Source organism: Acanthaster planci, linkage group LG14, assembly GCF_054643075.1.
Source record: "Acanthaster planci isolate LZ-2023a linkage group LG14, COTS_SCS, whole genome shotgun sequence".
Lineage (NCBI taxonomy): Eukaryota > Metazoa > Echinodermata > Asteroidea > Valvatida > Acanthasteridae > Acanthaster > Acanthaster planci.
This window is the reverse complement of record NC_141790.1, coordinates 4,058,685-4,084,526: the sequence shown is the minus strand read 5'-3', so window position 1 is coordinate 4,084,526 and position 25,842 is coordinate 4,058,685. Positions and strand designations below refer to the sequence as shown.

The following is a 25,842-nucleotide window of genomic DNA, read 5'->3' as shown; positions in this document are numbered from 1 at the left end:
TTTGGGAGGGTTTAGTTTCTTGGTAGTGAGTGACACGACTGTAATGAGTACAAATACGCTTGTGAAGCAATGATGTTCAGTTCCGACCAAAGGAGCTTCCATTGCTAAGGAAATAGCACCCCTTTCTTAGTTCAGCTCAAGGCTCATACAATGAATAGGAGATTAAACCTCCGATATGTACAACAGTTTCAAGTCATTTTCCCATGGACTTCATACAGTAACCACAGAGTTAACTTGATGCCTACTTACTGCGTAATATGGTCAATCTTTTTGAAGTCAGTAAAAAACCGATGTAAACAGAATTGCAATGGTAGAAGCACATATATGCCATTCCCTTATAGTTTGCTTGAGTAGAACTTGAATAACCCTCACAAAGGCTCATCGCTTGGATCTGTGCTCGGCACAGAGCTCACTGGTGATCCCACCTTGCTTGTTTGGTGTGCGTTTTACTTTGAAATATACCGTGTTGGCCTTTAAAATAGAATGAAATAGAATAGTTTAATTTATTCAACCAATGGAAAGTTACAAACACAATTAACACTGGTAATTTACTTGTTCCTTGAGCTCTCTAAAGGGTAAAAGAGCATAAATAAAAATGTCAAATAATATTTACTAATAAAAATGTCCAAATGAAAAGAATTGCAGGATAAAAACTCTTTGGGAAATGCTTACTATTCTGAAGACAGGGATGAGATGGCAGGAGTGAAACATAATCAGATGCTGGACGAAACTCTGTGGTTCATTATCGATTGAGGGCATTTGTGCATTATGTCATTGTAAATTAATTCAAGTGATAGCAAGTTGGTACCAATGATTTTGTCTGCTTATCGTGCAACTGAGTTCAACTTGTGCAGATTGCCGACGGAAAGTCAGACAAACACAACAATGATTTACATGTATGTGTTCCGTTTATGAATAAATTAAAAGAGGCAGTTTTGTTTCACCAATCAGCAATTTCTCTTGGTGTGCCTCAAGCATGTGTAAATTGGTTCTTTAGCCCTGGCGTGGATTACACATTAGCATGTGTATAAGTCTGTATAGCACCTGTGGATGGGCACCGGTTGTATGCCATGAATATGATGTAGCATAGAGTGTCACTACAGCCCTTATGTTTTCCGTTTGAACAAGGATGGATCCAGGGGGATCAACATGCCCAGATAGAACCCTGAAATTTAAATAATAAGAGAAGGGGATGATTTGTTGTCATTCCCTTCTTTAAAAAGCCTGGAAAAAAGCCCAACTATGTCATCTCACCCCTCAGAAAGGCCATGAAAGGTTACTTAAAACTTTCCAAACTTTTTGCCCATACAAACCCCCCCATTTTTGCCCTCTTCCCTTGAAGTTGAAAAGTTGGTTCTGGATCCATCAGTACTCTTGAGTAGATACACTATATGATCAGATTTCCATAGACCTTGTCTGCCCAACAAAATTTTGTCATTCTTGAGTATGCGATCATGGAAATTAATAATAACGGTTGTGAAATTCATAGTTCTGAAGTTAAATGTAGCCAGTGGGTTTTCAGAAAATTTATTCTACTTATTTTTCAGCAATACTTGGACAACCAGCAGTGTGAAATGGTGATACTTGCCCCAAGTGAAAACAGTGAGTAGCTAACCTGTAACTATTTGCAGTTGTGCAAAACAATTAGCATGCATTAGCAATTTTCTGGTTCTTTAATTATATATCTTATGTTTATTTTATTATTCTAAATATTGCCTGTTAATTCTATTTAAGAATTTATTTAGAATTTATTCTAATTTATTTAATTTTATATAGAAATCCTGTTTTGTTTAACTGCTGTTCAGTTTCTGTTTTATTTTTCTCTTTGATTAACTTAATCAGTGTTAAATTGTTTTAAATTTATTTCTATAGATTTGTTTCTAAGTTTATAAGGGCCCTTAGTGATAGCAGTTTTTAACTGACAAGGCAACCCTGTTGAAATAAAACAGAATTAATGCACTACCTCCTTATTTTTAGTTATACTTGCTGTTTGGGCTGAACCAAACTTCCCCACTAAATGGAAAACATATTGGCTTTAATGGTGCAAAGCAGCGATTTTTCATTCAGTCTACTTGGGTCAAGAAGACACTCTTTTTAACCTACCACTCATGATATGAGAACTTACTGCAGAATAATTGAAGTAGGGAAAGCCAGGTTGAGGTGTCGGTGAAGTTCCTAATTGCATATTGCTTTCAGTGTCCCTTTGGCGTGTATTTTTCCCTTAGAATGTCCACTTCTGAGGTTGCCATCTCCAACCAGCTTCCTGACCTGCACAGTGGATGGCCGATGCCTTGGCCTGACATGCTGTGCCTCCCTGGACCTGATCTTCACTCAGTTGTCCACTACCACTTGGGCTGCCCTAGACCCCTGCGAATTGAAATTGTCTGTTGGGCTGGGGTCGTGGTCAAAGAATGTCACGCTCTTTGAATACGACTGGGGAGTGGATAAGGTGCTTGACATCAGTGATTCTGTGCACATAATGTAAGTGACATTTTGGGTAAAAGGTGAGCCGTGTCTGACACTCACGGCTGCTGCTTGAAGTACCCCTTTGGCTATCCATATACACCCTCTCCCTGGAAACATTTGTTCTGACGTAGCCTTCACGTTGTTTTTAAAACTGTCAAGAAGAAGCATTGTGAAGATGGTTTAGAGTGAATTACAGGGCCTAACCTACTTTGTTTTTGATCTACTTAGGTATAATGTTGACAAGCTGACGGCACTGAAGGAATTTCAAATTGACCTCTCGGTAACCCTGTGCATAGACGGCAGCTGCAGACCCATCCATCTGCTCCAGGCAGCTCATGTGCCCATTTCGATCTGCAACTCCAATGCCACCCTCACCTTGCCTGGGAATGGCACCATCTCTGGCTACCTGGAGAGCTTAGGGGGTCAGGTTACTGAAGCAGCCGTAGATAGGGTACTAGACCATATGGGACTGAAGGTGAGACTGTTGAATTTGTTGCTCCATTGTTGAAAATTCTGAAATTGAAAAGCTAATATTTACCCATACATGTGAGTCCGTGTATCTGTGTTGATTGTTTCCTTAATTCTTATGTTCACAGAATTTCCTGTCCAGAGACATGTGTAATCTGCCCAGAGTGCTCGGAGCAGGCAGTGACAGTAAGTACAACAGATTTCCTGCAGAAGAAAAACTGCAGAGTCAAGATCTTAACAGATTCTTTCTTTTTTGATAACGAAACTCGTCTCTCATTTTGTTATGTTGGAAAAAGGAAATAACAGGCTACCCAAAAGTGTTCACTCTTAAAGGTGTTAAAAGTGGCAACCATGGCTGACCTCCCAACTGAACCGCGGTATTAGACTTTTTAGGGCCCATTTTACATGAACGTATGCTGCCTAGTACTGGAATACTGACAGTATTATCCATGCCGTAGAACACAGTGTGGCATTCTATCTACTGGATTATTAACACTAAGAATGGTTGAACTGCTCTGCAGAAAGAAAAACTGATATAATAGGAAACCTGATCAATTTTTTAAATATACCATACTGAGGCTGCATGTTCTGGCCAATCCAGTGATTAGGTATAATGTCATCAGGGACCTGGCTGGGAGACTATTATTGAAGCCAGAATGGAAGTTCCTTGGACTCCTTCAATTGAGCGACATTATTATCTTAGAAAGTCATTAGCATTTCATTTGCACACTGAATGGGTTTCTACTTGTGTGTAAATATACAATATCACGTGGCATGCTGTTTTTTGTTCTGCTCATATTTTTAAGAGGGGCCTTTCAGGATGTTTTGTATGGCAAATGAAGTTGGTACATGATTTATTTGGTGATAAATTGATAAATTCACCACATGTAAATAAATGCATATTGCAGTGCTTCACCAGATGAGATGTACGTTATCTTTTTTTGACATGTATTCCACATTTCATCTAACCTAAACTTATCTATTAAACATATATTTTTATTTGATTAGTCCTGCTAATGCTTCTGATTTCTGATTCAGGTTGTTCAGTGCAGTTTCCTGACAACCTTCCCAGCTTGTCCTGTCATATCGGCAGCCGTTGTACAAGTTTTCACTGCTGTCTAACGCTGGATCTCAAGCTGACCCGGATCAGCACCAAGGCCTGGTTTATCATTGACCCATGTGACTACAAGGTGTCTGTTGGGCTAGGAAGGTGGTTCTTCAATGCATCCCTGTTTTCCTACAAGTGGGGAGTGATGGAAAGTTTTATGGTTGGGCATGCTCTCAGTGTTATGTAAGTACATAAATATTGAATGAAAGTCTGCTCTGAAGTGGACTTGAAACTAGGATGTTAGTATTTAAATCGATCAATTTTTCCGGATTTCTGGAATTTCTGTGAGACTATCTGGAATTTCTGTGAGACTTTCCGGATTTCCGTATTGTCATTGCTTTCAACATGAAACACAAAGACTACAATATTTGGTGCGAAACTAAGTGAAAGACTTGCACAAGTTTAGGTGTATAGCATGTGCTTTTGCATTGTTACTCCCTCTGGGAAGGCACCAGTTACATAGTAGTACATTGAACGAAGGAGGTATCATTTTTAAAACATAAGGACCCAGGCCAGTGGTATGATCGTTGTGTGTATGTACGTGTACATTTACTGTACGTTTGCTGTGTCTGTATGCACGGTACACATGTTGTCGTTGCACGCATTGTGTACAACTTGCGTCCGTCTGCCATTGTGTTTCGTTTCATTCTCGTGGTGGTCTGATGTCGTTGATGTCCGTCAAAAATGTCATACAAGGTAGTAGGTAGGGAAGGGGATCTGAATGTAGACAAAGGATTCAAGAATTCTTGGAAATTTTCCTGGCAGGAAACCGAGGTGGACAGAGAATTAACCAAGGGGAAATCGATATATTATCGTGACTTTCTCGTGAAAATCGACAAACCTGGGTACTGCATGTGCATGTGGTGTCACAAATAATGCAATACTTGTCTGCATGAGACAGTTTTCATAAATTGTGATAGAATTTTGTGGATCACTGATAACAGCGTGTTTGTGTATTACACTTCTGGGTCTTTGATTGTCACCAATTATAGCTTACATGTATAGGCGTAATTGCAATTGAAGTGAATGAGGGCAAGGGTTTTGTTGCAGTAAATGTTATAATTGTATCCCTCAAAGTAAGAACAGCTCTTGTGGTGGCTTACATGTAGCACCTGAATCTCCTCCTATAGTCAAATAGATGTGCCACGAATTGTAGGGAAGCTGTGGCCGACGCGACTTGTTAATGTTATAATTGTATCCCTCAAAGTAAGAACAGCTCTTGTGGTGGCCTACATGTAGTTCCTGAATCTCCTATAATCAAATAGATATGCCATGAATTGTAGGGAAGCTGTGGCCGACGCGACTTGCAAAACCCTCCGACGAATGTTTCGTGGATTTTTCACTTTCCCCAAATCACACCCCTCGATTTCGTGCACTGTGATTGGCCAATGCATTGCAAACTCTTGGAAGTGCACTATTGTGAAACGCCCGTATTGCAGGGAGGTCTGAAAATCCAGCTCAAAAGAAATTGAGAAAGATGATTTTTAATACCACAGCACTAGAACAGATTAGAGTTGTTGCTGATGCAACAAACCGATATCCTCTGCTGATATTACATGGTATAACTGTAAACATGGAATGCAAAGGAAGCATAATATGTAAACCATAGAAAGATGCCAATTGACCAATGTAAACAGACCTAATCATTTTCACTTGTTTCGTCCAGGTTTTCTATCGACAAGTTGGATGCCACAAAAGAATATGAAGTGGATCTTGCCTTCTCCCTCCTCATTGACGGCGTCACCACAGACCTTCCCATCATGACTGACCAGAGAATCCCAATACCCATCTGCAATGCCAACTCCTCCCTGGCCTTGCCTGGTGATGGCTCAGTGAGAGGTTTCTTAAAGGAGCTGGGTTACAATGTCGGACAGGCAGCCATCCAGCTGGTCCTCCGACGACTCAACCTACAGGTTGTGAATGTTTTGCTTACATCTTCTTCAGTTCCCCCATAAATGAAAATGACACACACCCTTGCATACATTTTTTGCCTGCTTCTGGCAAGTGTGCTGTGCAGTTTCCGTATGTTCAAAGGTTTTTAGGCCCTCTTAATCCCAACAAAAGGGTTGGTTAATGAGACAGTTTACTTCTTTAGATTGTGTAGCCTTGGTAAAACCTTTAATTGGGTTTTATGGAACAAATTTTGATACACCTTCCCAATTCATGTGCCACTGATTTCACAAAAAGTTACTGCACAGTGTTTGACAGACAATTAGGTCTTGGATGAGGAAAGTCACAATTATTATGAAGAATGTTCATGATTTTTATGACCATCAATAATCGACTGTTTTATTATACAATAGCATTCATGTCTCATTTGTTCCTCTTAAATTTCTGTTGCATCTAAACACAACAGCATGTGTTCATTATTTGTTTGTTTGTATATCTTTTCTAATTTTTGTCTTTTAACTTTGCCTGAGTGTTTGTTTCGGAAATTTTTTTTCAAATAGTAATCGGTTGTATACTTGTATTCCTTCAGGATGTTACTACTGGAAAAGAGTGCAAGATGCCATCAGGGATAGCAACCGGCTCCCGTAAGTATGCTATCTATTTTTAAGTAACGGAGATTAATTTGTTTAATAAGAATGTGGATCCACCCAAGTTGTGTGCTGGTACACGTTGTTATTTGTAGGCAGTTTGTGAAATGGAGACAGGGCACTAGATGAAGCCATATGTTGTAAAATACATGTACATGTACATACAGGACTGGTTTTATTCCATGTACTGTTATCTTTTCTTATATTGCACATTTCCAGTTGTAAATATTCGGAAGGCCAAGTTTTCGGAGGTGGTTAAATGATGATTTTAATCCAAGGTTTTTATAATATTGGACTGACATTGTTTGTACTTGAGCACAGATTAGCTGTATAAAGACTTGACACTTGGACTGTGTTCTGTAGCATTAGGAGTAGAATGGTAATTCATGTGATTTTTGATTCTCTTTTTGACCAGACTGTCCTGTCATCTCACTTCCCTTCCTGGAGGATGTTGTCAAGTGCTCCATCGATGACCGTTGCCTTGGCATCCAATGCTGCATCACCCTAGATTTTGTCATCACTGAGCTCATGCTGAGCATAAGGATTGAAGTGGATCCATGCAATTACCAGCTTTATATGGCCTTTGAGAACTGGGAACTGAATGTCACCTTGTTCAGCTACACCTGGGGGACTGTGGAAAAAATCAACATTGAAAATGCATTAATGTTGAGGTGTGTTCGGTTCTGTGTTTTTTTGTGGCAATTAAAGTATACAACTTTGAAGAAATCTGTATTTTGAGGGTTTTTCAAATTTGTTCCAGTTCCAATTATTACAAACTATAAACCAAACTTCGTAATTCATATCACTCTTTTAGTGTCCCAAAACAGGCCCAACCCAAACTTTACAGACTGACAAAATGTGAAGATTCCTCATAATTTTGACTGAATTACTAATCCATGAATTTCTTTTAAGAACATCTGTAGTGGGATTCCAATGCTAATTTCTGAGATTTTATCCCAATTTTGCTACAACCAATGACTTTCCTGTTTTGTGTACATCAGCTTAAGTTTGTGCAGGAATTAAGTCTATAAATATTCATGTTTTCACAGAATGACAGCAACTGCCTAACAAATATACCACTGTAATTGTTGGATCTATGAAACTAGGATCAGTCTCATTTCAATGCAGGTTGGAGACATCTTTGAGCTCAGAAACATAAACTTTATTTTCTCTCAAGTTTTATGATTCTCATCAGTTGTTCAAAAAATCATAGGTACATATTGTAACAGCCTCTGATTCGGAACTTACAGCTATTCCATTGACAAGCTGACAGCAGAGAAAGTCTTGTCTGTGACCCTCAACATCATGCTGTGCATTGATGACGCATGCACCACAACCCCAGTACTGGACCATGTCTGGGTTCCCATACCAGTGTGCAACACCAATGCCACCTCATTCACCCTGCCCGATGATGGGACAGTGGGCGGATTCATACGACAGCTGGGTGGCCGTATTGGAAACTCTGCTATTGACCTGGTGCTGGAGAAACTTGACCTGAGTGTGAGTGAATGGTTTACTTCAGCAGACTTTCTGTTGCTTGGTTTTGCCACTGCACAACTGGGAATGTGACTTTCATTAGTTACTTTCCTTTAGATATCTTTTTTCACTTATGACCTTGAGACCTTATGTGAGAGTTGAGTGTGAGTAAACAATTTGCTTCAGCAGGCATTCTGTTGGTTGGGTTTCACTCTTTATGGTTTGCAGTCAAGGCTTGGTTGACACACATTTTCCTTTAACACGATCAAAAACTAACTTTATTAGTTTTTGGTTAAAGTAGTCTGTGTTTTACTTATGACCCTGTTACAGCAACATTTGCTGAGTACACCATGTGATGGAGGAATACCAGGCACTTTGAGAAGTGGTAAGTTAGAATTACTACACGTTCTGTGGAAGTTTACTACCTTAAAGGTGGCAAATTATCATTGGTCTTTCTAACTTTTACCGAGGTATCATGCTATTCATGGCATTCCCTGCTCTTTAAAATGTTACGCTGCTGTTCATCTTCATTATACTGAAATGCTATCATCTGTCCAATACCTCTAACTTGTTCACTGTCACCATTGTAGCTCCTTAACTTGTTCACTTTCACCATTATAGTACCCTAACTTGTTTACTGTCACCATTATAGTACCCTAACTTGTTTACTGTCACCATTACAGTTTCGTAACTTGTTTACTGTCACCATTATAGTTCCCTAACTTGTTTACTGTCACCATTGTAGTTCATACACACATGGTCAATCATTAATCCCTCATGAATATTTCTCCTTTACCTGTGTACTACAGGGTTGCTTATTTTTGTTTGTTAGTTTTTTTATTGTCCACATTATTTTATTTGTTTTTATTTTATTACACTTTTCCACTGGCTATTGTAAAACAAGACAAAAAAATTAATACATTAAAAACACGTACATAAAACATTTGACATGACACAACAATCAGATGACGGGTATAGAAAACAACATGCTAAAAAAGCCAGTGAATGGCAAGATGGAACAGGTGAGCAGCACCTCTACAGAGCCATCCTACCACATGACGACCCCCCCTCCGCCAAGAAAATAAAACAAGTGGGAATTTATTACTATCTACAGCAAAGTGGGAACAAAGTGGGAATTTATGAATATACAACCAGCACAGTGACAGGATCTCTGATTATCTCTGTCTCTTTGGTACATTGCCATCAACTACTCTCTTTCTCAGGTTGCCCAGCTGTGGATATCACCCAGCTTCCTGACTCTCTCACTTGCACCGTCACCGATTCCTGCCTGGGCATCCGATGCTGTCTAGAGATGGACTTGAAGATAACTACTCGCAGCATCAATGCATGGCTCATTCTGGATCCGTGCAACTTCACCGTATCAGTGGGTTTTGAGAAGTGGGAACGAAGCGTCACCTTGTTCCATTACCCTATGGGAGATGTCATGGAGGAGGTTGTGAATGATGTCCTGAGAATAAGGTATACATGTGATGACCAGTGTCCTCATAATTTTTTTTTTCAGTTCCTGTGTCTCCTTCGTATGTTTAAGTTTAATGAGATCCTTAAGTTCAGACAAAATGACTACTAGTGGCCCCTAGATGTGGCACATCATCTGACAATTACTGTTTGGTGTTTACCAAAAATGACATAATATCCATCTCTGAAACCAGTAGAATTTTTTTCTTTTTTGGGGGGGGCCGTGTCAAAAGTTCTTTGTTATTGACAAAGGCTGTTGCATCATAAAGTATGACGCAGAAAAGTACAGTTTGAATACTGTTTGAATCTTGCTTTGAATGATCCAAGTCAAATTTCAAGTCAACTGCAGCTGATATGAAACTTGAACAAATCTTTTAAAACCTTTTAACCTTGTTTAATTAAATCAAATGCTGTGTTTTGTTTGATTTAGTCTTTTTTTTTCTGAGTGCATACTTTCCGATTGACTTAGTGTGTACTACGCATGTCATGTAGGTGGCGAGTGGCCAAGATCACTGAAGAAAAGCAGTTTGAGGTAGACTTGTCGCTTGTCCTTTGTATAGATGGAGCCTGTGACACGCTCACAGTACTTTCAGCAAGTCATCTGCCGATACCACTGTGTAACACTCCAGATCCATTCACTTTGCCTGGTATGTTTATTTTGGATGTGTCCCTTTAATTGAATGGTTTATTGTGGGCACATTTGCTCTATTTTGTTTTTATTATGAAGTAATTAATTATTTATTTTGAATGTCTTGTTTTTAATTTGTTATTGGCTCAAATACGTTATTTCATATAAAATGTTCATTCCCAGGAGGTCCAACCATCAGACTTTCTTCTGCTCCTTTATGTTGATGGTGTCATTATGGAACTGAATCTCACTGATCTCTCTGTTTTTTGGCTGATAGTTCCTATTTGGAACCAATTATTTCCTTTAACCCTCAGGTCTAACACTTTATTGTCATCATTTACTATTGCAGTTCTAGTTGTTTTATTTTGTGTCTGGTGTTGATGTGTACGACCATGTGCTTGAATGTCACTTTATTGTCACTGCAACATTGTGGACTGTAATTTGTAAATGTTTAATTGTAATTGAGAGCTCTTTTTCTCTGTTATTTTTCCCTTTAAATAGGAGGGCTTATAAGGTTTACCAGTAGTATATAACCTGTGGTAGGATGGCTTTCCACATGTGCAAATCACCTGTAACTGTTTCCTGCTCAATGGCTTTAACATCTGCTATGTTTTCACTTCTGCATTTTTTTCAAATAGTATGCTCAACATGTACGATATTACTGGACTCTTTATTTGCATTTTGTCAAAGTAAAGCCTAAGCCAAATTAAATAAAATCAGAAGTCAAAGCCAGTACATTTAAACTGGAAGAATTTACTCTCGTATTTTCTCTCCAAATGTTCTAATTCCCAGGTGACGGCACTGTAGCAGGCTTCATGACTTACCTTGAAGGTAACATTGGTCAGTTTGCCATAGATGCAGCTTTACATCATCTAAATCTGGCCAGCTTCCTGACAGGAAAGGCTTGCTCCTACCATAGGCAAGGTATGTTGGTGCTAAATACATGTATTGTGTGGAGTCCTACATGCAGCTACTTGTCATCTGGTGGTGCTCAAACCTGAGGGATGTTACCTGTGGGTGTCATTACATGATGCAGTCCGTTGAATAGCCACTTGCACAGCAGGCATCTACAAATGTGATGAATTGGTGAATGATTATACAAAACAAATGATTCTTGACTTCCAGAGTATAAAAGTTCCCTTATTTCTCAATGGGCAACTTCTTGACTCTCTGGAAACTTTCTTGCATTTTTTGCAAGGAAATATTTCCCTGGGTTAATTATCATTAAGACTGTTGATTCAGTGTAAAAGTGCACCCTGTCTTGTTCCAGCTGAGAATGGATAGGTCCTACAGCAAACTGGTGCCTTGGACTACGGCTTACTGCTGCCCATAGGGTCTATGGACACTTATACCTACGGCCTAGGGAACACTTTATGGTGTACACCCTCACTCCCGAGGGAGGGCATACCTTAGGCCATATGCGCTCAACGCCCTTCCCTCATGTCAACCTCCTACATATTTTCTTGTGTCGGAATATTTTTGGTCAACCTATCCTTCATTACAAATGTTTGTCTTTCTCTGAAGATGTCTGTGCAAGGTCTTCCAGTGTCCCAAGCAACTGCTCCCTGATTGGTGAAACCTGTACAGAACTACGATGCTGCCTGGACCTTGATCTGAAGATAGCTGACATCTCAGCCACGGCCTGGTTCAAGTTTGACCCCTGCGACTTCACCTTCACATTGGGCCTGGAGAAGTGGTCCTTCCAGGGCTCTGTCTTCAGCTATCATTGGGGTAAGAGCCTGCTATGTTTATAGAAGCATAAACATAGCGAATAGTTGTGAACTTTACCAAGGGGATAGATGCAATCTCTCTCAGATGGAGTAATGTGTGGTTAAAACTGACTTAATGCATAATGCATTCTGTTTCCTCTTAAATTGACCCATGCAAGTCTAATTAAACCCATTAGTTGCATTGGGATAAGTTTTGTATTTCTTTTGTAAAACAGACAATAAATCACAACACAGAAATCTTTTTACAACAGATGCTGTGGAACACACTCTGTGAAGGGTGTGTTACAAATATCAAGTTTGTCTCTGTGATTTTGCGCCCCATGCGTACACAGTGTTTCAAAAATCATGTCAAATACAAAGAGAGCAATAGCTGATAGTTCTAACTGTGTGCTACTACCCTTGTTGGAAATGTGTCATGTTATTTCTATTTGTAGGAAAAGAGATGACAGTTCCCATTGCTCCAGGAATGAATTTTAGGTCAGTATATGCTGAAGAGTATTGAACAGTAAACGGAAGCTGTGTAAACCTGTTTTAAACTGCTGTGATATGCTTTTTTTCCTGGTTACAAAGTATTTAAAAAGATTGTTAACAAAGGACTGAAAGTGCTTGTAACATTGCTTTGGTTAAATTATAAACAGTCTGATTGGTTTGGTGACATTTAACTGGGAAGAGACATTAAGGCATGGCATTCCTGATTTTTCTCTAATTCAGGAGAGGAAACAGGTTTTTGTGTTTATGGGCTTTTACATTGATACATAGGTTCTTTTACATTGAAATTGCTGAAGAGGGTAATATGAGTCTTCATGTGAATTGTTAGTTAATTTGCTTACATATGTAAGTTGGATGATTAGCTTTGAGTTGAGAGCACTAGTTTTGTACATTTCCCTCCATTACAAGGTTTTACCCACGTGTATTGCTTCGACAGATATTCCATCAATAAGCTGAACAGTACTGGAGTAATTGAGATCAGCATGAGGTTGGAATACTGCATTGATGGAGAGTGCACCGACATTGACCTCCAGCATAGCATACCCATCCCTGTCTGCAACCCAGGCTTCAGCAACTACAGTCTCTCTGGTGAGTTTGATGTGGTATTTTCATACAGATGCAAGCTTCAAAGTTCCCGCGTGGTTGTTAACCACTTGCCAATGGCATTATTCTACAGCAAACTTGTCTTATATTGTGAGAAATATGGAAGGGCTGCGTAGCACCATGATCAGAATATTGACAAGAATATAATATAAAATCAGTGCTCTATTTGGCGATAACATATTCCAGAGCACTGATTTTATATTATATTCTTGTCTTGTATTATTATTGAACGAAAAGGCTGACTTTTTAAAATGACAAAATACAGCAGGAAATCTGGGGCCCAGCCTGCGCCATGCCCCAGCCCAAGAAAAAACAAAAATGTTTTATTTGAAAAATAGTAAGAGAAAGGTGATAATTTCCCTTCCAACAGTGTGTAAAAAGACCCCCAATGTATTCTCAGTCTTACTCAAAATAGCTACCTTAGAGAAGAGAGTTAACATGTTGTATCAGATGTTGAGCATTAATTGCAAAATTTTTGGCAACCAGCACATTTTTTCATAATCGTAAATATACTTTTGCTCTGGTGGCAGTTTTCTTGGAACACTGCATTTCATCTGTTCTACAAAATAGGAATTTTAGAATTACGTTTAAATCTCATTTTTACCATGCAAACCAGTACAACCTCATATCCTAATCCTCTTAGCAGGAGATAATTCAGAGGTTTCCTTCTTGCTCCAGCTGATGGTTTCTTAGAGACAGTATCAGGACAGGTCATCCAGGGAGCATCGCTGGCCCTCTTGTCACGGCTTGGAATCAACCCAGACTTCTTTAGCAGTCAACCATGTGTCAACCCCAGCGGACCCCAGTCTAATACCAGTAAGCTCCCTGTGATGTATGTGTATAAAATGGACTTGTTTATCTGATAAAAGCAATTTGTATTGATTATCAATTGTACAGTGTTTTCTCCAGATGTAGATGACTATTCTGTTGTAAGTTACAGTGACATTGGAGATTGTCTGAGCCTACAGTCTCCCTGACCCATTCAGCCATACTCAACATTTCCTTTGGTGTAGCTGGTTCTTAAGTGTGATGTCACTTTAATTTAAACCACGCCCACTGCACTTAGTGTAACATGAAACCTTGCACCCAGAACTTGAGTGTCGATCCAACAGGAGCTTGTCATCAGTGGTGCATGTGCGTGTATGACAAATCATGAGCCGGATAGTGCTGCCTAGAAGTGAAATTTGACCAGTCAGTTACAAATCTTTGGCTTTACTCTGTTCAATTTTAGATTGTCCCAGAATGCAGCTTCTGAGTACCCTAGCCTCCCAGGCCCACTGTGCCATCCTCAACACTTGCTATGGTGTGCAGTGCTGCCTGGATGGGAAGCTTAAACCATCCAGTTACAAGTCTTTGGCTTAACTCTGTGCAATTTTAGATTGTCCCAGTATGCAGCTACCCAGTACCCTTGCCTCCCAGGCCCACTGTGCCATCGTCAACACTTGCTATGGTGTGCAGTGCTGCCTAGATGTGAACCTTGGACCGTTGAATCATGTACTCAGTGCATCTATGGTGATAGATCCATGCCTTGGCCAGCTGACTCTAGAGTTTGGTAACTGGCAGCACACTAAATCCCTCTCCCACCTTGACTTTGATGCCGCTCAGGAGATTGCCATTGGCAACTTTGCCATGCTCAGGTAAACATTTTCACTTTCTCATAGGCGTTAGGTCAAAATACAGACGGTTCAGAAACAGTTCAACAGTTGGTGTTAATCCCCTGTCATTCAGTTCATCGGTTTGAAAAGAACCATCTGCCCTGGACTGCCTAGCTTCACAAGCAATAATGGAGTTCGTGGCTTACACAGCTGCGGCTATCGGAGATTGGCAAATATAATACTAAATCTGAATACACATGAGCACAATTGGATGTATTGAGAATTTAGAATTGTTATGCGGCAACAATGCCGTACGTTGCATATTCTTGGTTGATTTTTGAGTGATTCTCACCAGGTGGTTTTTACAACCATCTTATGATGCGGGCCAGTGTAAGTTTCATGCACGTGTAGAGCACACCATACAACTCGTTATCCATGTTTCGTTGTTTTTGTTTTTTATTAAGTTTTCTTTTGTGTAAAGGAGACTGAACAGTTTGGTTTGGTTCGGTTTAGTTCGAAAGTGCCTTGTTTGATGATTTCTGGTTTGGTTCGGCAGTTCGCCTGCAGCACCAGATTGAATATTGTTCATGTTTTTTGTTTACTGTGCATTAAGTTTAAAAGGTAAAGGCAAACACCAGAAATTAGTATAAAACCCGACATGTTTGTTTTCCAACATGCATTTTGTGCAGCCACAAAGTATAAAAAGAGTACAACAGATTCTTACAAAACAAAATGCAACGTGCACACATGATTGACTTGAAGAAAAAGCATGTAACCTTAAAATCGTGCAGGTGCGGCCGCAAAGTGGAAAGTGCATAGTTCGCGTACTTGTTTCCTCAGTCCTACACATGAAAACCTGTGAGTGCGTAATGCTGAGCCCCAGCTTGCGCACAGGGGCCAAAAAGAGGTTTTATCTAACTACACACTAACGAACAGAAAACTCTGTCATGAACGATTCAGGTAAATGCTATTTCGAGTAAGTATAATCGATTCTGCAGGTATACAGTTAGGTGTGTATTTGACTCACGATACTGAGACAAAATACGAAGATTACAGGGTATCGAGACCTGAACGAATGGTCTGGAAACCAACAGCGCAGATATTTCACACTTCATTTGCGACAAAACTACTCCATACACATGCCCTATCAGGAAGTCTAACAGTCTGCAGATCTAAATTCTCCTGCGGAGCTGTAAAGTAAAACATTATTGTCATGACTAATCCACCAGACCTCAGAAGCCCATGATGCTGTAATGCGATAAGCTGTCCATTGTTTACTGGTAGCTGCAGAGTGCATGGTGCACTCGACTGCGAACGGTTAACCTTGCTAAAGTGTTCGTCTGTTTGATGTTGACCGTCGGTGGGGCTTAGCGTTTACAAAGCGTTGCACGCTTTCAAAAGCATTTGTATTTTGACCTCATGCCTTAAGAGTTTGCCTGCCAAGGACTTTACAGTGTTAACAGAATGCACATTCTCTCAGATGATGGTATCATCATCATTGTAAAGCAGCACCTGCAAAATGCAGCTGGCAAGAGCCGGCCACCCTCTTGTTTCTCTTATTTCAGCTGTTCCTGATCCCAATCACTGAATTACCACTCAATTCATAACAAATAAAGATCATGACGTCTTGAAAACTTGGTCTATTATAATATTAACATCTGGCTTTGTCAATCTCACGAAGGCTTTAAAATCCATCAGATGAATAATTTGTTCAGTGAAATTGAAAATGTTCTTCATTTTCTGCTTGACAATAATGCAGGTACACACTGGTGCTGATGGATAGTGATTTGTCAGTCACTCTGTCTGTTGATGTATGCATCGATGGACATTGCACTGGAGAACTCAGGATTTTAGATGATGCAGTATCCCCACTTCCTGTGTGCTACCCTAATGGAACCATCTCTTGGAATACTCTGCCAGGTATAACTTGTTTTGTTTCCTGTCAAAAATTAAGAGACCTGTGAAGACCTTTCTCTTTCGCTGATGTCTTGAGAGTATGGCTTTATTTCCTATCATTTCTCCCAGGAATAACCTCCATGTCTCAGCTGGGAGGTCTGGATGTTGGACTTGAAGCTGTGGCTACTGCTCTCGGCTTACCATCTCGTCTAGTCTCAGCCTCACCTTGCCCTATTGTGTTCCAACCAAGACAGTCTGGAGGTAGGAACAGAAACAGCGTGAGCATGTGATTTGACTTTTAAGCTTGGTTGGCGGCATGACTCTTATTTTGTATGTGTGAGAACTGATAGTGTTTTGACAAAGTGAGGAATCTGCTTAATAAATGCAAAACTTTAAAGTAATGCGAGATTTTTTTTTTATGATGCCCTCTACATGATTTCAAAATATTTAGAAACAAAATTTTTATCAAACAGGAATTATGCTTATTACAAAAAAATTCAGTTTTTCACTGTCATGAAGAAGCAACTCTCTGTCATCGCTGGTCACTTAATAATATCACTGTTTCTGTGTAGATTTTGTAGCCTCTACTGTTTGCAGTCTGGTGAGGTCACAAATCTGCCCTTTAAAAAGTTTTCATTTTATATACATGTACACCACATATGCACAACAAAACTTTGACAAATGGATGTTATATTACCAAGTAGTATTTGCATTTTTATTTTTATGAAGTAACTGACGGTTTTGGTGATAAATAAGTTCTTTTAAAGCATGATCTCTTTAAAAACAAACATACTCTATGTGCTGTTTAACAAATGAACTATCGCATTTGCAACATACTTCAATTTAGGGAAAATATCTGTGATAATATACCCGTCAATATACAAAGTATATAAATTGAAAAACAGCTTCAAACTTAATTTTGCAGCTATATGTATATGTTGGGATTTGATTGTTAAAACAAATTTAGAGTGCCTAGCGATTTGATGGGCTAATTACTATCATAAGCTGATCCTAATCAATATTTTTGGTTATCCATAATTTTCTCTTCTAGCATGTCCACACCTCCCCTCTCTACCCAACCTTCCGTTGGGGGGTGTATGTCACTATTCAGATACCTGCCTAGGGGTGGAGTGCTGTCTAACAGTAGACCTCGGCATCATCAGTCACACCCTGAGGGCATGGCTGACTGTAGATCCCTGTGACTTCAAACTGAGTGTGGGGTTTGAGAACTGGAGTTACAATGTCACTCTTTTGAGGTAAGAAGTGAAGGCTTTGATGTAGACATAAGGGCATGCTTGTCAACTGTGATTTGCCATTAATAGTCACATTTTACCTGATTAGAGGACAAGCATTTTCTGAGATTTGATGGGTGCTTTAGAGTCCATCATTTTGCAGTTAGCCAAAGAGTAACTGATGAAATTATTGTTGAAAAACATCCTTGGTTCTAAGATGGTTATGGGACTAAAATTGCTGTGAAAATGATCTTTTTGGCAAAGTCTAATTTTAGAGAAAACAGTGAAAGAAGGCCATTTCCAGCAATGTGTTTGTTGATACTTTTCCCAAAATTGCCATTAGAGGTGCGCATACCGTCAACATTACATACAGGTGCACAATTACCCTTCATTGATTCATTGTGTTACACAGTGTAGCTGCATTCAACTGAACATGAGAATTTATCTCAGAAACTGAATTCAGGCACTTTTTAAACATGACTCAGTAACTTTTGATCTGAAATTGAAATCCTAGAATTATTTTTTTTCTTGAAATGTACATGTTTAGTATTCACTGAGCCGATACATCATTATGTTTATCCTTAGGCACCCGTCTTTAGATTTTGAGTCATTTTTTTGCCTCTTCAAAAAAACACATTGCACAAATGACAAATGATGGACAGTTGAAGGCAATAGCAGTGATGCACACAGACTCATAGGGTAAAATAGGCCTGCAGAGAGGACGTGGACAGGATCTTTCAAGGAAGGTCATATCATGCCCTGAAAATTCCGGGAAGGGAGGTCACCTTGGATCATGACTGTTGTAGGACTGTAACTCTGATCTTTCTGTTTTAGTTACAAATGGGGAAAGGCGACCAGGGAAAGACTGAGTGATGTTGTCTCACTAACCTTCACCCTTGACAAGATGGCCGATAACCGTAACTTCCTCCTGTCCCTCTCCATCCAACTATGTATCGCTGGAGTCTGTGCTCCAGACATTGTCATTCTCCAAGACTTTACGACACCCATACCATTCTGCAATCGGAATGGGACGTTGGAGTGGGCTCAAGATATGGGTAATGTTTTACTAGTCTTTTTTTTTTAGAAATGGGAACAGATAGAGACATAAGATGAAGTAAGTCATCATGGAATTAAATGACCTGGTTTCATTTTTTTATGGCTCACTTTGTTCAGTTTCGGGTGGGAGAAAAATGTTGACATTGGCCCTTCCTTGCACAAAATTCAATTTCTGAAGTCTTCCCATTTTTCCAGGCCATACTAGAGATTATGCAAGTGGCCTAGTGGTGAACCGTCTTGGTGTCAGTGCTGATTTTCTTCTACCTCAACCATGTAATGGTCCACCAGCACAGATCACACCAGCAAACACAGGCAAGTTGGGGAGATTATGTCCAAGTCATATTCATTATTAATCTGTGTATTTTGTATTAAACCCCCTCGAAAGGTGATGATACTTTCATTTTCACATTTCAGTGGAACAGCTTTGAGATTGGTCTACAGGAATTGTTTTGCAGTTATCTGTACAGCAAACATTAAAAAGGGTTTCACTAGGAGAGGGAGGCTCAAAATGGGAAGATCTTTCCTCGCTCCAGGCATGGGAATCTTTCCGGTTTAACCGGAATTTCATTTTTCTCACCTTCAAATTTCAGTTTCGAGTTCAGTGTAAAAATTGAATACATTTTTTTGGGAGCAAGTTGTAAGGGGGTAAATGTTAGTTGACACGCGGCGCTCAAAACTTCCCTAAAGCTTAGTGAAATTTGTTTGTTGAAACAATTCTATTTACATGACGCTTTCGGACCCTTTGAAATGTACGAGGAACTAATTTCACAGATTTCCACAAAACCTGAATTTGCTCGCGCTTCGCCACAGCCACTTCGCGTGAATGCCCGGTGTCCACAAAAATCTGACCCCGTAAAAATCAGACTCTTACCTGTTATTGGTTAATTCCTCTCACATGACTGGCCATTCTCCTAATTATCATACATACGCATGCGCATTACTCCCAATGGGTCCCTATTTCATGGAGGCGTAAATTCTTGGCAGCGCTACAAGACTCCCAGCTGGCCAGGTGGCTTTTGGAAATTGGTACATGTTCATGTACTGTACATAGTCGAAGTGCCGCGCTGTACGTAGGTACACACATGCAGTCAGGAAACAAAATCGAAATCATGGCGGAAGGAAAGAACTTGAAGTTCGTTGAGCCGGGGGCTGCCAATCTGAAAGAGATTGATATATCGGTAAAAAATAAGTGGAACTGATCGTGGTGTGAAGAATTATTACTGGCTGAAACGGAAGATGAGCATGTGGTGGGCGAATGATTTCGTAAGCCGTACGACCCTGGAGAAGCATGGTGTGAGTGGTGTTGTGTTTGTATCAAGTACAGTACTTCCGGAGCGAAAGCAGTGATACAGCATGCAGCTAAGTACTAGAAGCACTGCAAACACTTCCGTGAAAGAAGTCCAATAAATTAGTGAAACAAAATCAGATTAATTTTTAAAAATATGAGAAATGCCCTTATAATTGAGAAGATTTTGCTTCAATAAATTGGAGGCAAAGGGGCCATGAATTGCCTCAGATTGCACCACAGCGCATCTAGGATCTAAAAGCCATAAGGGCTTTGCACTGCGTGCTCGCAGTAGTCTATCCATGATTAATTTCATCACAAAATATGCTCAGGTTTTTGTCATGCCCATTCACATGCCTGTTGCTGTTAAAACAATCAATTTTAACAGACAACAAACCAGTTGAGGGTAGTCTCTCAAGTGGGTAGCATTTTTAAAGAAAGCTGCAGGTTTTCTTCTCTTTCTCTTTCTCTCTGTTTTTCTGTTCTTCAAATGTACCCCTGGTACCCATATGCATTTTACCTTTAGCTATTGTTATTCAGTCCATCTTATGTCTTCACAATAAAACAAGTCCTCACATCGAAAAAGTTACAAGTTTACAATGAGGCACAGTATGCTATTCAAATCAACTTTGGCAAATGCATTTTTTGATCATTATCTCTCTCCCATTACTGAGACGTCCATGTAAGGGAATCATGTAATTATGAATTGGCTGGGGGTTTCTTTCGTGTGATCAGCTTGTGATGGACTGCGTGGAGCTGTTACACATGTAAATGCATGATGCATGTGTAAAGTTCACATGGTGCAGAGCCAGAAGGCATAAGTAAGGCTTCCATTTTACCTTCAAATGATGATTCAAGGTTGAAAATTTCACACATGGTTTTGTTGTAGGGGACTGTAGCTTGCTTACTCTGCCATCTCCAGTGGCATCATTTTGCTCCTGGGATCAGTCATGTCTTGGGGTCGGTTGCTGCTTGGACTTTGACCTTGGCGTGGTTCAAAGGTCATTTTCTGTCTGGGCAAAGCTGGACCCCTGTGCTCAGACTTTCTCATTTGGATTTGAGAGGTGGAGTCATGTGGAGATGTTGAACATTCAAGAACTGCAAGGTAAGAATCATTTCATGTTTCCCCTTCCTTCCTAATTTTTAAGATATTCATTGAATGGAACTGACCTGCATAAGGAAGTTTGTTTCAAAAAAGTAGTAATTTTGAAGGTGCTTGTGTCATTTGTTTAACTAAAGAAATGCATACGTACATGTTAGTGGTGAAGATTGACACATCAGTTGCATCTACTTCGATCCCTAGTTGCTGACCAGGAGCAATTAAATGTTTCTCAATAAAAACTAATACCACTTTAAACAGTGCGACATTGCATTGACAACTCAAGCTTTTGAAAGGATTTGAGATGCGGCTGAAATTTTGCTCTAAATCTGCTCTAGCTCTGTCTGTGTATCATATTTCATCCCTCTCCAGCTCATTCCTTTGAGAAAAACCTTGGACTGCTAAAAATCAGGTCAGTCAGTTAGATTTGTAGGGTTTTTTGGATTGAAAGAGGTGTTCAAGTTTTAATGATTATGTTTGCAAGATGAAATGCAAGCTGTTGGAATAATATATGCATCATGGGTGTTTCACAATAGTGCACCTCCAAGAGTTTGCAACGCTTGACCAATCACAGTGCTCGAAATCTGTCAACGTGATGTGCATTTGGAAAGGGTCGACAGATTTTATGCCTCGTGATTGGTCAGTGCATTGCAAACTCTTGGAGGCGCAATATTGTGAATCACCCGTTTTGTAGTAGCATTCAAGTTTTAAAAAGCTATCACATATTTTTTAGTTTGCTTTGAAAGAACTGTATGGCATTTTTGTCTTTTACTGTTTTTTGTCATAACACCATTATATTTTAAATCCAACAACAGTTTCCTTTGATTTATGGTACGTAGCTTTTCTTTTTTTCATCCGATTCATTGAACTTTGGGAAGCTTGTTCTCCTTCTTAAAATAATTTTTTGAATATTCAAATACGTTTATAACAAATCAAATATTCGTAAAGAAAATTTTAAATTTTGATATTTTTTTAAGTAGCCACACTGAAATATGCCACAGTACTATATATGCCTTGTGCTTTTAGAGGATAGGTTTTTCTTTGACCAGTTTTGATAAACTAACCCTGAAAAAGGAACTTCGGCGTATCGGTACTGAATACGTCTGATGGAATTCGTCTAATCTTTAAGAAACATTAATTGCAACTGTACGGTAATATGTTGCACTACCAGATGGAAGTTTTTGGTTAATGGCAATGTTTTGCTCATCTTTCCCATCTTTTGAGCAGGTTCAAGCCCATTGTCTGCAAGTTTGAATGTTTGGTCATACATATTTTTGAATGGTGAAACTATAAGTTATTAGAAAATGAACAGCCCTAGACAACTGCATTTAGGCAAAATTTGTGTTTGGCCCCCTTCCCAACTGTGGATAAGCCTTTGGAAACGTGGAACCATGTTTTGAGGATTCCTCTGTTCCAACAGCATTCTTCACAATTCCTATTCATACAACAAAGTTATATGTATAATATATACATTATGCATGTGTATAGTGTCCTCCATATGGTTGCTATATTCATGTTCCATACTAACTCAAAGAGGGTCAATATACAGGACAGTCATGAAATCTTTACACTTGAGCAACCACTTTGTTGCATAATATGTAGGTATGATGTGCAGCGCCCTCACAGCACTGTCTATGATGTGCATCTGGACATCAGCTTGTGCTGGCAGGGTGTGTGTGAGAACCCCATCGTTATTCTTCAGGATGTGATGTTTTCAACGTCCGGTTGTGATGGGGGCAGCAGCTCTAGGAGAAAGAGACGAAGCGTGGAGGACCTGTGAGTCTGGAAAATGCATTTGCTTTTGCTATTAACCCCTGTGCTGAAATGTTAGATGAAAATTCATGATGTAACTGTCAGTTTGAGGAAACAGCTAAATTGGCTCAGAGTTCCAACCGTTTCATCACTCTCACCTGCAGCAAGGTCTTGGAACCATTTTTTAAGTTAATGTTTTATGTTTTTTTTTGCAGCTCATCTGAAATGACCTTCAACCAGACATTTAATTGGGTGATTAGACCTTGTTTTGTAAAGTTATCAACCATTATGGATCTGGCCTTTAAAAGTCAGGCTTTTTTCCCTTTTTGTCAAAATTACCAATGGTTCACTAACTTTTTAAAACTTTTTGTTCACTGACATTATTGTTGGGGAAGTTTTTAAAACATTTCTTTCACTGGAACGTTGTTGCGTCCCAAGATATCTACAACCACTTGTGCTTACACAGTTTTCACTGCCTGATTCAAATTGTTTTCATTGTTCATTTTTTATCTTTTGATTTCTTTGTTCTATTCATAGCTCTAGTGAATTTGCTGAGAGAATGGACAGCATGGAAGACATGACAATCAATCCAATAGACAAAGCCAGGGATTACTTTAGGGCCCTTCTGAAGAACGGCTCCACCATGTACTCAGCAGAGAAGAATGCCATGACAATGCTTCAGCCAGAAAAAGCAGTTAAACCAAGTGAGTCGATCTATCCATTTTGAGTGGAATTCGGATCAACTTTCATTTGATTTTGGATTTGATTTTTTTCTGTTTTCATGCATCATAACAAATGAATAAGAAGCAAACAAATAGCATAAGACAGGGTTGTGCATGGAGGATACTTGGCGGCAGCAAAGCTTATTCAAGGCAAGGTTCCTTATTAATAAATAATTCAATCTTACATTTTATTTAAATAGAAAAAGTTTCAATAAGGAAGGAAGTTATAGGATAGGAATGTCATATAACAAGAATCAAAAAGAAAAATACTGTACATTTGCTGTTTACATCCAAATGTAATTCTAGAGCATAAGCCATACAGTAATATTCACTAAATCTTTCTGGATGTAATTTTTTTTCATTTGTTAAAGGGAGATGGTCCTGGTGTCTGTTTTTTAAAGGTGGTTCCTGCCTTCCCAGTATGAAGCTTAGCTTCTGCTGTATAGTGTTGCAGGTGTGAATGTGTGTTCTTAGAAGGACTAAACAAATGTACTGAACACAAGACATTTCGGGTACTGGTCCACTGTTCCAGCAACTTAAAGCTATCAGGAGGCATCGTGTATGTTTGTTTGATTTTTTGGCAGAAATTGTGAAATTTTGTAGTCAGACAAACCATCTCTTATTATTATGCAAATAACAAATTGTGAGCCCCTGAATTTCCAAGTATCAGCTTAGTATAGTTTGAATGCTCTTTTACGAAGCTAGATAGAACTGTCAAATTTGGGGATTTTTCAATGAGAACTTGGATCTACTTGTAGTTGTGTTTTTGCTATTGCAGGGGTTTCTGAATCCGGCACAGTAAGTCGTCGCTCCATGGGGCTACTCATCTTTGGTAATGAAGATGAAACTCCTGTCACAAGAAGGAGAAGGGACCTCTCACTCTCGGATACTTCAGGTAATGTAGAGAAAGATAAGTGGATTTATACTAAGTAACGATCATACAAATACAGCACGGTTTGAGGATGGATAGTTGATTTCAGTTCAGCCAGGTATTGGAAATGGACATACTGGCTCTCGAGGTGAAGCCAAAAGAACTTGTTTGTGGATCTTTACGTGCATGCTTGATAAACAACAAAACTAGCAACTTGCACGTAATGGCGACTGGACCGTTGAGAACTCGGCTCTCTATCATTGTAAGATTCACTTTTCAAAGGTCAGGTAAAATCCACGGATTGTAATAATGCTTATCAAGTAAAGTAAGTGGTTTATCTGATGGTCTGTTTTTCCTTCCCAGGTGGAGCTAACTTGTTCAGCCTTAATCTTGCTCCTGACGCTGATTCTGGCACATGGCAGGGAAATTTCATCATTGGTGGAGGATTAACACGTGCGTACATTGTCCATATTTATTTGAGATATATCTTGTGACTTGAGTGATAGCTTTTCCAAACCTGCAAGCTTGCATGTCTTAGACTGTATACACGTAAAGTGCCAACGGACAAGTCATCACATGTGGCCTATCAATCAGCTGAAGACAGGTGGAACTCTTATAAAAAGGGTCACATGGAGTCAGTCATAATTCACACACTACTATGACATGTACACTTAATTGTGTGTATGACAACTCAACAGTTGCAACTCTGTGCAGAGAAAGGTCGTGCAACACTTTAGATGGCCTCCTGTGTATGCTCAACAGAACAGAAGTCTATCTGTACCCCTGGTGTAGAATCTGGTGGCTTACAAACATTGCCTGTGTAAAATTGTTGACATTTAAAATGAATAATTCATGATCTTCTATTGAGACTATTGGCAGATTGTAAATTCTGCTGTCTGTGTCAAGCTTTGCTTTGGCTTCTTTTAAAATGTGGATAATTGGGGCGTGGCAGTATGGAAACTGATGAAGTTAAATGTAGAGTTGAATATGTTGCATTACTCCCAAACAAAGGCTGTGGATGGCAGTTCTTCAGAACCCTGTTGTAACTCCTTCCACATCCACAATGGAATGTGATTTTGTGTTTTGTTAAACCATGACCTTCAACAGAGAAGGGTCTTGGTGCTCTTGGTGGTCGCATCGCCAACATGACCATCGGGGAGTTGGAAGCATTGCTGGATCTTCAGAACATTGACCCGGTCACCATGGTTCAGCTGATGAAGGACCTACGCGCTCTCTACAGAACATTTGTATGTCAGGTTTCTTATTTTTTTGAAGAATTTCTGCAAACTTCAAATTAATTCTCCCATTGTTAAACCTGTGTTGAAGTCTCTGGTCTCTGATGCTGATGGAATT

At 39.5% G+C, this 25,842-nt stretch overlaps 1 protein-coding gene across 3 annotated transcripts in view; it reads left to right on the top strand.

The window, feature by feature from the left end:
- The window catches only part of LOC110984422 (uncharacterized), a 163,940-nt gene that overhangs the window by 66,682 nt on the left and 71,416 nt on the right, over positions 1–25,842 (top strand). For all 3 annotated transcript variants that reach the window (XM_087145948.1, XM_087145947.1, XM_087145949.1), the window contains 30 exons: positions 1,548–1,602; positions 2,226–2,481; positions 2,695–2,941; positions 3,063–3,120; positions 3,973–4,225; positions 5,709–5,955; positions 6,522–6,576; positions 6,995–7,250; positions 7,830–8,079; positions 8,386–8,440; positions 9,279–9,534; positions 10,024–10,178; positions 10,952–11,083; positions 11,684–11,890; positions 12,324–12,366; positions 12,815–12,966; positions 13,660–13,797; positions 14,360–14,618; positions 16,336–16,496; positions 16,602–16,733; positions 17,524–17,728; positions 18,539–18,759; positions 18,956–19,072; positions 20,935–21,150; positions 21,517–21,556; positions 22,747–22,920; positions 23,434–23,600; positions 24,397–24,513; positions 24,853–24,942; positions 25,597–25,736. In XM_087145948.1, the coding sequence (XP_087002074.1) occupies positions 1,548–1,602; positions 2,226–2,481; positions 2,695–2,941; positions 3,063–3,120; positions 3,973–4,225; positions 5,709–5,955; positions 6,522–6,576; positions 6,995–7,250; positions 7,830–8,079; positions 8,386–8,440; positions 9,279–9,534; positions 10,024–10,178; positions 10,952–11,083; positions 11,684–11,890; positions 12,324–12,366; positions 12,815–12,966; positions 13,660–13,797; positions 14,360–14,618; positions 16,336–16,496; positions 16,602–16,733; positions 17,524–17,728; positions 18,539–18,759; positions 18,956–19,072; positions 20,935–21,150; positions 21,517–21,556; positions 22,747–22,920; positions 23,434–23,600; positions 24,397–24,513; positions 24,853–24,942; positions 25,597–25,736 (4,854 nt within the window). The remainder of the gene's footprint in view (positions 1–1,547; positions 1,603–2,225; positions 2,482–2,694; positions 2,942–3,062; positions 3,121–3,972; positions 4,226–5,708; positions 5,956–6,521; positions 6,577–6,994; positions 7,251–7,829; positions 8,080–8,385; positions 8,441–9,278; positions 9,535–10,023; positions 10,179–10,951; positions 11,084–11,683; positions 11,891–12,323; positions 12,367–12,814; positions 12,967–13,659; positions 13,798–14,359; positions 14,619–16,335; positions 16,497–16,601; positions 16,734–17,523; positions 17,729–18,538; positions 18,760–18,955; positions 19,073–20,934; positions 21,151–21,516; positions 21,557–22,746; positions 22,921–23,433; positions 23,601–24,396; positions 24,514–24,852; positions 24,943–25,596; positions 25,737–25,842) is intronic.